This window comes from Aulonocara stuartgranti (assembly GCF_965226115.1).
Source record: "Aulonocara stuartgranti genome assembly, chromosome: 2".
In the NCBI taxonomy this organism is placed as follows: domain Eukaryota; kingdom Metazoa; phylum Chordata; class Actinopteri; order Cichliformes; family Cichlidae; genus Aulonocara; species Aulonocara stuartgranti.
The window spans coordinates 29,484,261-29,498,434 of NC_138940.1; the positions used below are offsets into that span (position 1 = coordinate 29,484,261).

Here is a 14,174-nt window from a genome sequence, read left to right on the forward strand (position 1 = left end):
GCCAGCTAACCTCATTGAGGCAACCAGAGCACCCGGAGAAAACCCGCATAGGCAGAGAGAGAAGATGCACCTCCTGCTCCGAGTGCCAACCACGGCACCACCTCGCCTTCAAATTTGAAATGTAAAGTAAGCAGCAGTCCCCAATATGTCCCTCTATCTTTGCAACAGCACAGCCAAAAAAAATCCTGGAACAATTCTTCTGAACCTCCAAACTCAAATACCGAATAAAGCCTTTCTGACATGGCTGCAGTCGGAGGGTTTTCCACTCATGCTGCTGCATACGTTAATCAGATAAAATCAAGACTGTGATTCTCTGAATTGTCAGATTTTCCTCCTCTAACAGGGATTATATTTGAAGACACAACATTTTCAAAGTCAAACAGGTAAACCAATAACCTGGCGCTTACATAGCCAGCATACACAAAAGCATGACCCTGAAACCACAACAATTATGAAGGGAATTATTTTATAAACCTTTTGCTTTTTTTTTTTTACATGAAAAAATAAATAAATAAATATATATATATATATATTTGAGAATTTCAAAGTTAAAAGAGCATTGTGCAAAGAAAAGAAGAAATGAAGCTTGATGTTTTTACAGCACCATAGTTGTATTTAAATTTCATTTAGAATGACAAATGCATGCATGCATGCACACACACACACACTGCTCAGTTCTCACCATCTATGGTATTCTGCCCCATTTTTGCCTTTAAAAGAATTTAAGAGGTTATTATTATTATTATTGTTAGCTTTGGTTTAAGTTGTATTTTTTCATTTAAACACTACCTTTTCCTTTTTGTAATCGCTCTTCCCTTACCACACTCCTGGGTCATAGCCAGCTAAAGGTTCTTGGTTGTGAATGACAACAGAGGGCAGAAGACACTCTAACCAGGTGTCTGGGTCAATAAAAAAAGAAAGCGGAGGTATTATTTGGTATTTATTTATTTATTGTCATTGTCAAGAACAATGAAATAGCTGGGCAAAGATGTCCTGCGCGGCTCTTCTGGCTTTAAAAAAGACGGATGTGGGCACAGCTAGGCAGAACTTGGCTGTATTTCTTGGCATGGGAGATAGGTTGTAAGAATTGATTAGTAATGATGTGAGTTGTTCAAGGGCAGAGAGAAACAAATTAAATCTAAGCAGACAGCCTCACGTGATTATTAAAAAGGCTTTTTCTTCTCTTTTTCTTTTGACTCTTTCACGTGTTACCTACAACGCTGACATCAATACTGCAAAAGAAGATACGATTTTTAAACGATTCTTAAGCCTGTCTTGAGAAGTCTTTTCATTTAGTTTTATACTCCAAAACACTTTGTGTCATTACTTGAGGACTAAAATATATTTTAGTGCATTTCAAATCTATGTATGTTTTATATTTTATGTATACTGCTTACATTCTTGAGTTAATGTGTAACTGAAAAGCAACAGGACATAAAAGTGGACGGATATTATTTTTTAGTGAGGAGACTGACAGACAGATATGTGGATACTGAACATATCACAGACAATGCGTATGAAATACTGCAATATAATATCCACTTTTGGTGACAAAAAATATTATTCAACTTATTTATGATTATGCTGAGTCTCTCATATCACTTGATTATGATAAGAGAAAGTTCTTGGGCTGGTTTAATACCTAAAAGGTCCACACAGACGTGAGGGGCAGCACACAAATGCTCTAGTCTTTCCTTACATGCTGAAGAAGAAGAAGGATGCCCACAAGCACAGGAAAAAGTACACATGGCACAGCAGAAACTACATGAGGAAGATGGTGACTAGTGCTGATGCCCCGATTCACTGGCAAGAAAAGGCAGTAAGAGTCAGCTATGTAAGTATTTTGCATTGTTACCCTGAAATAGACATTAGAAAAGATGTTCATGCAGGATAATTAGATATAATGGCTTAAACTAATGTAATGAAATAAGGTTGGTTTAACGTTAGCGGGCTACTCAGCAACAATCCCAGCATTTCTGTCTGTGTCCTGTTAACAAAATGTAACGTTAAGCTGTCGAATAAGCAGTCTGCCACCACAATGTCGGTGATGTAAGATGAATAATCAAATTAGTGTTCATCTAAAATCACCAAAATTAGTAAATTGGTGTGAAACTGGATATTCAGAATTGTGTACTTCTTCTGGTATCTGTACCAACGACTAAATTTCTGGTATGATGACGTCCCTGTGAGTTACTACTGTTTATAATACCAGTGGAGTGTTCAGGAATTCATCCATGCAGATTAGGGATTTTTCTAGTGACTAATTTATTAGTCGTTTAAACAATAGAAAAAAATGTGACTAGTTGACTAGTCTAAAAGACAGAAAACTGTCAGACTGAGCAAACTTTAAATGGAGGTAGTTGCACACTAAAGGAACCTGTGTAGTTTGTATTTAGGATATATAGATATATATATACGATTAAAGATGTTCCTCGTGAATCAGATCATGTTTAAAATGTTACTGAAACGTGCTAACTCACTATAGCAGTGCTAGCAGCAGTAGCTGTGGTTTATCTCATGTTAGCAGCCACACGTCAGTACGGAATATGGTTACATGCCCCTTTAGCTGCTTGATTATATCCCGGTTTATCCTGATACACCATACAGCTGATCCTATTTTACATCGAACACTGCAAAGAGCCCAAACAACAGCACTGTTAGTACAGATGTCGCCTTTTTCCTTTCCTTTCCTCTAACTTCACTTCAGACAAAGTGAGTGAGAGATGCTTGTTTTATGCAGGTGTAGCGCAAAGGCAGTCCACCTATACCTGCAGAGAGTGTTTTCTGTCAATGTGGGCAGTGTCACAAGTATGTGGTACAACCAGTTTGTGGTCCACTCTTGGTCTGTTCACCAGCCGCGAAGAAGAGCGACGTTATAACATGCAAAGATCTGAAACCGAGTGTTCAAAACACTTAAAAGTGTCCACTGCAGCCACTCTCTGTGCTTTTCATGCTGTATTTTTGATTTTTTCATCACTCCCTTCACTTTTCTGCTCCACTTTTTAACCACTCAGCATTCCACCAACACATAGGTTATCCATGCCCAGCAACATGCAACTGGTATTTTGAAGGACTACAAGGAAGTACGTTTGCAGAAACCCATCTCCATGTCCACACAGAGACACGTATGCAAACAGACACATTTGTGGGACCATAAATTGCACTAGACGGACCTGCCATGGTCTAGTTGACTATCACATCCTGAATGTGGATAACATGGGATTTTGTTCCCCATTTCTTACTATGGACAGATCAAGATTATATCAAAAAAAAAAAATCAAAATCCATGCACACAAGTAGCATGTTTAAATAAAAGAAAGCAGTGCGCTCAACAAACCAATGATCAGCACTGGCTGATCTGTTATGTGTAACCAGCTACACTGCGACAGTAATCTTTATTAGAAATTGCCAAAAGGCTCTGAAATGACAGTCTGGAGCAAGCAGCAACAGCAGTGAGTTGCCACTGGCTGGTGTCAAGCTAAGTGGGCATGTCAGGCCTATGCTGTCCTGGCACCTTGCCTGCTCTCTCAGTTGCTCGCTCAGTCCCTAGTGTCCCCAACCCTAAACGGATCCAGTTGCTGTTGCTCAGCTCCAGCGGGGGGCAGATCTGGCTGACTAACAAACCCTTTTTTCTAATGAGGAAAACTCCTCCCCAAATCTCATCAGTGCCTGTGGGTTGCAAACCCCCATGTGCATATTTCCTCATATTTGCTTGCCTATTTTCTTCCGCCCCGAGGCATATCTTTCACACTTGTCCATTCCACCTCTTCCCCGAGCACCGGTCTCCATCTTTCTGCGTCGTCTCATTTCGGTTCCTGTGCACAGTTTTCACACCGTCTATATCTCACTTCTCTCCCTTACTGACAGCCATTCACCAACTGTTTGCCGTCTCCTTTCTTTTTTCTCTATTCATCATCAGCTCTATTAAAAGCATTTACAATTTGAGCTCTTTGAGCAACTGTTGTGCAACCAAAATATTTTGTGGTGGCTATTTAAATTTGAATGCTGTTGTAGTGTTAGCGACTTGTCCACACCTTCTGTATCTATGTATTACAAGCCTGCTAAATGCTATTTTAATAGCTGAAGTAGTGATAAATAAAGAGGTTATCTTTGAAACATCAGTAATCCCTCCTTTTCCTCTTTGCATGACTAAACTAAAAGAGGCAAGAGGACAGAGGGATGAAAACATGACTCAGGCTTTTCTCAGGGCAGACCTAGTGTTGAAGCTTGTTTAGAGGACACCAGGCAGAGCAGGATGGTTGACCCCACGAGTGCTTGTGAGGATCAAATCTTTTATGATCAGCTCTATCCATTCCCTTGTGTCTCCTTGTGTCATTTTGTCCACAGACAACTTTTCAGTCACGAGAGAAGAGCACAGGTCACACACTTACCAGGCCATCACAATTGCTGATCGCCACAGTGGCTCCTGGCCTGTCTGTGATGTCACCCACATACAAGCATTCATCGTGCAATGGCTCAGAGTACCGGATGCTGTCGTTGTCATCATGCCACTCCATCTTGGCTCCGGGTGCAACCAGCCTGGCATTGTGGCGCAGACGTAAGTGGAACTCCCGGCCGAAGATGGTGACGTTGTAGTAAAGCCTCTCCTGAGGGGGCACAGCTCCTCTTGGTCCTTCCCACTCATCATTGCCTTCTCCTACCTCCCTCCTCCGGCGCCTACGGGACTGCCCTCCTGCCATGCTGCCAGCCGAGACGGCGTGTGACAAGAAGCGGCCCTCTGCGTCCACACTGATCGGCCTAACCAGTCCATACTCCCCCAGGATGTGCTGCAGGGAGTCTAGGAAAAGGACAGGTAAGTTGGGTGGGAGGGAGGAAGGGAATGAGACAAGAGAAGGTGAAAGATGGTAAAATGCACAAATGTGGGAGGCAGTCAAGAGGGAGAAGTAGAAAATTAAAAAAAACAGCACAAAGAGGAGGGTACATCATGGGTGAATAATGGGGGATAAATAGTGGGGAAAATCAGGAGTCATGGGAATGGAAAAAAAGAGGTGGGGGGAGGAAAAAAGGGATTAGGAAAATGTCAAGTTTGGCAAGGAATTATTTATTCCTTATTCCAAGCTGCGGTAAGGGTAGCACAGTGATAAATAAAAAGTGAAATCAGTAACCTTTCACACACACACACACACACACACACACACACACACACACACACACAGCCCCACCCATGAACCTAGAGGCGACCCCCGTGCTCGGCAGTTTGCGTTTGGAAACGGCAGCCTCAGCAGTGCACGCTGCGCTCCTGACACCTTCTGTTGCCCTTCCACCATCAACGGGAAAGTCAGTACAAGATCAAGGTGCTAATTGCTGCTTTATCACGCTGTTATATCACCCACAACCTGCTCAAACCGAGAATAAACAGAAAACCTCTATTAAAAACAACAACAACAAAACTGATCCAGTGGCTCAGATCCCCCCCCCTCAGCCGCTTCTTATCAATATGAACTGAAATGCATCTGTAACCACTGTTCTCATGATCATCAATATCTATGATTAAGTGATTATATTTAAACTGTTCGTACAGATAAGTATAAGACACACGTTTTTAACTGATATCAAATGACGATTTCTAAGATTAGAAAGCTCTTTCTCTTTTAGTGACATGTGACACTGACGTTACAGGTGCAACCTCGCAGCGCTCATACACTAACACATAGCCTGCACACACTGAGCCAAGGCCACTTTATGGTGTCAATGCCATTACACAGTCAAACAGTATGTTGCTGTCACCTTGTATATGGTCCCCGGATGCAGATCCACTTCTTTCTTTCTTTATTTTAATATTTAAGTATCCACCTATAACATCTAATTCATAAAGTTTGCAAACCGATAAAAGCCAAACACACAGTGTAAACATTTCTTCATCCTCCATGTTGGAGGAATGATTTGATAATAGTGTGATCAATAGGCTGACATCCGACTCCAGCGTCCTGTGACAGATCGATAGATGCGACAGCGGCCGAATCGGATAATGTTAGGCTACTTCCCTGCGAAAACCGACAGTAAACCGGTGCATCAGATGCCCTCTTACACCCCAGATAAAATTATACCCTGGACAGGGGGGGGCAAATCACAACACTGCTTGCACCGCTGAGGGACCTTCGGAAAGTCCCTTTAAGCACCACAGCAGGACACGGGCTACAGAAGTTGCAAATGCGCACCACAATATCATTTGCAACAAAACTGCAAAAGCGTGGCAAAAATGAAACACAAGCAAGAAGCAGGACAGTGCCTCCCCGCTACGATGAGCTTCCACACTTCCAGTGAGCGCGCGAGAGCCCCCGCGCAGCCCAGCTGATAAGATATGATCAGATAAGAAGAACAACGTAAACACTGACCACGCTCAAGTGGACTCCACTCACCAACGCTACTGGCGATGTAAAGGCCGCTGGTGTGCAGCAGAAAGGCCGGTAGAATAATTAGGACAGTATATCCTGTTGAGAAACCCATGGCAGCTCCGAACTGCGCAGGTGAGAGAGTGGGACTCCGGGCTCCAGTGTGGTGAAGTTCCCCGCCTGGCGCGACCAGCCACGCCACGACAGCAACAGCACAGCAGCCCGCAACTAGACTGCCAAGTGCACCGGGAGAGACGGAGCTCTCCTCCCCTCTCTCTCTCTCTTTCTCTCTCTCTCCTCCTCCTCTCCGTCGAGGTCTCTCACTCTCGCTCGCTCACTCTTCTTCGCGCCCTCTCTCACTCAACTCTTCTCTTTCCGCTCTGTCTCTCCTTCTTTCTCCCAACTTCTCTCTTGAATTCTGCGTGCTCCCACTTTTTTTCTATTTCTCTTACCTCTGACAACTCTCTGAAACTACACACACACGCACACACAGAGACCGGCCGCCGGGAGTGTCTCCTCTGTGTGATAAGTGAGGATATGTGAGAGCGGTGGCTGTGCTGCGGCTGCACTGATGGACCGACAGACAGCTTCTTTTTTTTTTTTAAAAGAAAAGAAAAGAAAGAAAAGAAAGAAAGAAATGCGCTTCATGGTACATCAAGCGCATGTCACAAACCCGAAGCATTGATTCTTATTTTTTATTTTTTACACTTAGACACCCTTTCCGGGACCATAACTGCTGTTAAACCCTGCACTCCACCGCACTCCGACGAGCTGCGAACCTCTTTGTAAACTTTGAATATTCCGTTAAGCTTTCTTGTTTTCAGTACGCAGCAGCGCCCCGCGTGGTGTGCTGGTAGAAATGCACTGAGTTTTGCAGGGCCCAAGGGTCCAATTTACAGCCAGCGAAAAAAAGAAGAAGAAGAAAAAAGAAAAGAGAGAAAAGAGAAGCCTTATAGCCATAACCTGCATTGCCCTCATTTAGCACATCATTTACCCTCGTTGACCACTAATCTTCAACTGTTGTAAACAGAAATAAGATGCATGACGTGAACTACAGAAACGAGGCAAACCATTTTTATTTCAAATTCCTTTTTTTCCCTTTTAAGAATAACATTAAGGAGAGGTAAATAAATAAATCTTTAAAATAACATCAAAATCAATTAATTTAATCTGCTGAGTCGCAAAATAAGCTTTTTTTAAAAAAATTTTTTAAGGCAGCAGATTTATTTATAGTCTTTAGTTTCTATTCATTTTTATTCTTGTGCCAAGATTTTCAAAGCAACAAAAAGCGATCAAAGAGTTCCAAAGATGCAAAACACTGTTTACTTAGTTCCAAATACTGCAAAACACATCAGATTGAAGTGCAAAACAATCAGCGTAATTATAATTGACCGTTCCTCCATGACATCATTAGTTTTAAAATATGATCATCTGACTAATATATGTCCTCCTCAATGCGGTCAAACAGCTTCTAACCTCAAGGGCATGGATTTTGGGGTGTGCTGTGGTGTCCTGCACTGGGATGTTGGCAGCAGATCCTTTGGGTCTTGTGGGACGGCTTCCCGCAGATGCTCGATCAAATTGGGATCTGGGGAGTTTGGAGTCTGGATCAATGCCTCGGGCTCTTTGTCATTTTCCTCAAGCTGTGCATGCCTGGGCTTTTTTTCCCCATATTCCAGCTTCACGCTGCACTTATGGCACAAGTTATTCATTTCACCTTTCAGCGCTTTTGCTGTTGTGGATGATCGTCTAGGTGTGTGTTTTGAGGAGGCTACAGTGATCCTGAGCAGGTGTTAAAAAATGGAATAATTGTGAAAAAAAGAATTACACCAAAGATCAACCAATAAATAAATAATACATCCTAGTTCTTAACTGACTTAACAGACAGTTACTTGTGGGACTCTCAGTACACACAGCTGATTTTTCTTTGTGGAACAGAAAAACATATAGAGGAAAACAGATTTTTACAGAGGTAAAATAATCGGCCTGGATTGCTCTTGGAGTTAAGCCTGTACAGCTGCTTAAAGGTTACACATAACTTCAAATGACAGTATTAATCGTGCAATAGCAGAGATTTCCCACCTGTCTAACAGTAACCCTGTCAGTTGAGAAGGTGCTACTTGCTAGTTTAGAACAGATCTACTGTCCAACAATAAAATACCCCAAACAATCCTAACAATCAGTAGCCTAACCACCAGTTACAGTAGAGGCTTTCTTTCGCTGAGCCCCTCAGGCTGATCCAATAAAGCATCGTGCATAATTAGATGATGGTATTAATTACTCTTTCTGCAGAAGCTCAGTCAGTGTAGTGCTGCTTGGTTGCAACCTAGAGGCAGACAGTTTATGTCAGGTAAATAATGGGAAGCCACAGGCAACTGAAAATTGTACATTTTTAACTTTTAAAAAAGTTAATTGTCTGAGTGGCCTTGCTATTAGCGTCTAAAAATGTAGGTTAATTAAAATAGCTGTTTTCCTGTTGTAACATTTTTTTTATTATAATATTTCAGATAAAAGGTTCTGTTTAAAACTGCTGTGAATCTGCTGCAGCTCTGCTCTAAATATATTGTTACCAAGGTTTTCTTAAATGCACTTCATTGAGGAAATATACTCAGTATAAAGTAAGTCGACTTATATGATTTTGTGCCTTACCACAAATCTGAAATACGAATGATTCGTCTTCAGCTTTCTTTTTATACTTAACACATATATCACTGAGCCTCTGGCACTGGAGTGAAGTTCACTCTTGATGATTAATAAGTGCTGAACACAGAGCTGTATGGGTCAAATTCTATTAATGATACTGTAATTTCCAATCATTACAAATCGTGATATGAATTGACTTATACGCTTTTTCAGTTTTCCTTGGAGACACTTTGTTCGCTGTAAATTTCGGATGACTACAACATTCGAAAAAGTCACAGCTGCCTGACAAAACTGTCAGCTTCACAAATAAAGTTGCTTACTGTGAGCATTTTAGCATTCTAATTAGTATTTAGATCAAAGCAGTGCTGTGCAAATAGCCTCACAGATCTGCTACAGTGGCTTTTAGACTCTGATTTCTACAAAGATCTGGTAGCTAATTCCACACACCACTGTGTGTGTGTCTGTGTGTGCTTATGTGTGTCAGCTTTAAACAAAAAGGCTTAAAGAAAGGAATTTGTTTACGTATCTCCAAGCTTATCAGAGGAATCTTGTTACCGATTAGTACGATGTACCGTGTCAGTCATAATTTGCCCAAATTTGGCTTTTCCCAGTATAGTAAAGGTGGTAATATACACTCACCAGACACTTTGAAACGTGCACTTTGCTAGTACTGGACTGTACTGGACCTATTTTTGCCTTCAGAACTGCTTTAATTCTTCATGGCACAGATTTAAGAAGATTGTGGAAGTATTCCTCAAAGATTTTGGTTCATATTGATATGATGGCATCACACAGTTGCTGCAAATCTGTCGGCTGCACATCCGTGATGCAAGTCTCCTGCTCCAACACATCTCAAAGTTACTCTATTGGATCCTGTTGGGGTTTTAGTGATCATGGAGGCCAATGAAATACTCAATGGTACGTTCAAGAAACTAATCTGAGATGATTTGAGCAGCATTTTCCAATCTTCTGTTGCTCAATTTTAGTGAGGCTGTTTGAACTGTATCCTCCGTTTCCTGTTCTCAGCTGACAGAAGTGGCACACTATGTGGTCTTCTGCTGCTGTTGCTCTGCTCCAGTGCTGGATGTGCTGTGCATTCAGAGATGCTTTTCCGCATACCTTGGTTGTAAAGAATGATAATTTGAGTTACTGTTTCCTTATGAGCTCAAAGCAGTCTAGCCGTTCTCCTCTGACCTATGAGATCAACAAGGCATCAGAGCACTTCCACTCACTGGATATTTTTATCTCTTTCAGACCATTTTCTGTAAACCCCAGAGATGGTTTTGTGGGAAAAACCCAGTATGAGCAGTTTGTGAAATACTCAGACCAGCCTATCTGGCACCAACAATCATACCACAGTCACAGTCGCATAAATCACCTTTTTCTCAATTCTGATGCTCGGTTTGAACTTGTTAACTATGTCTACATATCTAAACTCAATATGTTGCTATTATGTGATTGTCTGATTTAATATTTGCATTAAGCAGCAGTTGAACGGGTGCATCTAACAAAATGTCCAGTGAGTGAAGACCCAAGACGATTCTTTGGTTTGTTCCTTTGGAATCATGAGAAACAGAATTCTTTATTAATCCCAGGAAATTATGTGGTCACAGTTGCCCTATGATAGTAAATAACTAAACTAAAATAAATTATACAATATATTAAAAAGTTTCAAAATATAACAAAATAGTTCTAATTAAAATATCCCACCATTTTACACAAATTAAATATATCTAGAAATCTGGAAGACTGCTGATGAATGTCCACATAGTCACTGCCTTTGGTTCTGTTTGTGGTTTCCATGCTGTCTGAACTAGATTTTCTTATATTCCGTGTCTTTAGTTACACTGTAAAGAAGCAACTTCAAAATGATTATTCTAAAAAATAAAATAAGAATAAAAAAGCTGAGCTAAACCAAAATGAATCTAAGGCCACCTCATATGTGTAAATGTTATTTTCTGAGCCTGAGAAATAGTGATGTAGGAAGAAACAGAAAAAGTAATGTTAACATTTCAGTGTCTTGCCGACATAGTCATGCAGTGCACTGCTTGAAATAATTAGGAAATAGTTTACTTTTGGCAGGACTGCTCACCCTGTCAACAGGATCAGTTAATGAGCAAAATTCATTGGGTAAGTTATTGTTATATGTAACATTGAAATGGTGTGTGTTTCAGATATGTTTCCTTATTATAATTACATCACAATATTAAAGATTTTTGTACGAGTATTCTGTACTGTTTCTATGTGAATAAAACATAATAAAGTGATGGCCATAAATGTACAGAAACGCCACTGAGGGTAGGAGAAAGGGCGGAGAGCAAGGATGAACAGGAGAGACAAAAAACAAATAACAAAACAAAACAAAAAATATGAAAAGGATTTTAAAGAAAACATCAAGGACACACGCACAAAAACAAAAAAAACCTCGTTACATCAAAAAGAAAAGCCAACAAAAAGTAACATGAGACATGTTAAGGTCAAAAAAGAGAAAGGATAGAGTAAGAGAAGAATAATGCAGACAGGGGGACGTATCTGGGCCAGCATGAAAGCACGCACATGTAAACACAGTCCAATTATACCTGGAGGTCTTCGCCATACAAACACACAGTGACCCTCTGCTGAGAGAGAAAGAGTGCGACTGTGTCAGTGTGTGTGTGTGTATTGCGCAGTGAGAGGTCATCTTTCACCAAGCATCACGGTTACACCTTGGTTCGCAGTGCCTGGATCTTCACAAGCCTGTTTGGGTACAGGGGAACACAGATGCACACACACAAAAATACCTTTTTTTCAGGAAAAAGCCACGCCCTGCTTTGCCTCGAGTTCCCACCATAACAACGCACATGTAAGCGTTCCCGATCTACACACCCTGCATGCCAGTCTGTGACCAGTGGACACCCTGCCTCCATATGAACACTTATGCCGTTACCCGCATATACCCACCACCCTTCACACCATCTCCTCCCACCCCTCGCTCCTGGTTACTTTGCTGTTGCCATGGAGATACCAAGCCCTGCACCTTGAAAAGTGCACTTCGAAGGAGTCGAGGAGAGACAGACAATAATATCCCTATTTCCAGACAAACAGACACACACACGAGCGCACAAACTCTTGTGTTTGTGGAGGTTATTATAACTAGGTTTGGCGGTGCCGGGGTTTGTGTGTGTGTGTGTATGTGCAGGCCTATGTTTGTGTGTTTTTATGGGAGGTGGGTGTTCAGATGTCCATTGCCTGTGCATGTGCAAACAGATTGCGAGTGGAGAAATAGAGCTACATGGTCAGACGAGACAAGTGGAGAAAATCTGTTGTGTTCTCAACATGTTGCACTGTTTCAGGGCTTCATGCGTTTAATATAGATTTTAATTACAAATTGTTATATTAGATTACCCCTTCAAGTGTCTATCCCCCACTTTAATGAATTATGGTTATCCCCGGGTACTGGCATTCAAGTGAATCCTTACTAGATTATTAATACTACATAAAATCATTTAAAAATATATTCTGGTTTTTGCTCAAATTTGTGTTTTAGCAACTTGATTATGCTGCATGTGTTAAGGGCTATACTGAGTGAGCATATGCTGAAAAGTGTCCTGCAGGGCCACCATTGCCAGTCTCTCCAATGACTCCTGCTGTCCTAGCAAGGTCAGGCAGCAGGCCACCATGTGTCAGCATTTATTAGCATATCTTATGAATGCAAGGACAGGTGTTTCCAGCGTCTCAAAGAGGTTACATGATGAGACATCAAAGCCCCATGACAGCACATCAAGTCAAAGCCATGAACTCGGACACAGGTGTCTCCTGAAAGTCGATTGTCATAACTCTACATGGAAATTAATGTGTGATTGTATGCATTTGTGTATAAAAAGGCAGGTGTTAACAATGTATTGCACGTGTAAATACACTGGCTATCATATAAGTTCTCATAGCTTATAGTTGCATTTCATGTGTAGACTATGAGGAATATAATGGGTTATTGATGAACCCCAAAAGCCCAGAAGAAAATGAAAACTCACATCAATGATTTGATTTGCTTTGGTGCCACAGTTTGTCTGTACAAATACGCAGTGGAAGTAAAAAGGAAGTAAAAAAAAAAAGACTGCACAGTCCTGTGGAAAACTAGCTACAGCCTTACTGCTTCCGCAGGATTTGAGAGGATAAGTAGGATCCAGGTGCTGACCATCAAAACCGCTTGATTAACTGATTCTCAGCAAGTGTGACCAGCTTTTAAAAGCACAAGTTCTGACAGGTTGCTGGTCTCAAAAATTGAACTCTTCACAGGTGTGGCTGTCCTAGAAAATTCTCGCCAAGGTCACACCAGGCAATGCTCAGAGAAACTGCAAAAAACCCAATGACGGCCATTGTTTTTTGGACCACAGTGGAGATGTACACACATGATGTGTATTTTCTTTACATGACTGCATAGATCATCACAGCTGAGGCGCCGATCAAAGCTGTAATATAGCTTGTGCATTTATCATCAATAGTGTTTTTATCAGTCATGGCACCAATTATGCCAGATACAACATAAAAGCATGAGCTTGGGTTTGAGGCTGGATTCTCCATCACCATGATAGACATCTCAAAATGGGCCTGTGCCAAGCTTGACTTCATTGCCTACCTGAAATAACCCTTTGCACGGTTCAGCCAATGAGGGTGTCTACATTCAACACACAACAAAAAACCTATGGTATAGTAGGATTAAATGCAAAATATTTAGAGAACACTAAAGTGGTCAGTGGTGGATACACCAATACAGCTCATACTCTTTCCTAAGATTTTTTCCTTCAAATTTTTATGCTTCAACACTAAAGCAAACTGACTGATTTTGTCAATACCTTTCACAATGCCAATCCACTGCAGGACCTTCTTCAGGTGTGTGTTTAGTTTGGCAAATACACACAAGGGCATGCACGCACAAACACACACATGCAAGCCTTTGCTATCATGCACCATATGTTATCTAAGCTCTCAGTGGGTGCCTGTGGCCTATTTCCCTTTACTGCCCTTAACTGATCAGATAACTGATCGCTGTGGAACTGGAGCATGGAGGTGCCTTTTGTTTTTCAACTAATATCCAGCTCCTATCTCTGTGTGTGTTTTACTAACATTACAGCATTGTTACGTAAAAAAAGAAAAGTTTGTTTTTTTATTTAAATATGCAAAAAAAAAAAACTAAAGAAA

At 41.2% G+C, this 14,174-nt stretch overlaps 1 protein-coding gene across 3 annotated transcripts in view; it reads right to left on the reverse strand.

Annotated features, from left to right (window-relative positions):
• Positions 1–7,115, reverse strand: part of LOC309687539 (A disintegrin and metalloproteinase with thrombospondin motifs 2-like) — a 145,406-nt gene extending 138,291 nt beyond the window's left edge. For 2 of the 3 annotated variants that reach the window (XM_082502587.1, XM_082502586.1), the window contains exons 1-2: positions 6,381–7,115; positions 4,392–4,798 (exon numbers count right to left, since the gene is read on the reverse strand). In XM_082502587.1, the coding sequence (XP_082358713.1) occupies positions 4,392–4,798; positions 6,381–6,468 (495 nt within the window). In that variant the 5' untranslated portion in view covers positions 6,469–7,115. The remainder of the gene's footprint in view (positions 1–4,391; positions 4,799–6,380) is intronic. The other variant, XM_082502588.1, reaches the window with a different exon arrangement.
• Between the last annotated feature and the right edge of the window lie 7,059 nt (positions 7,116–14,174).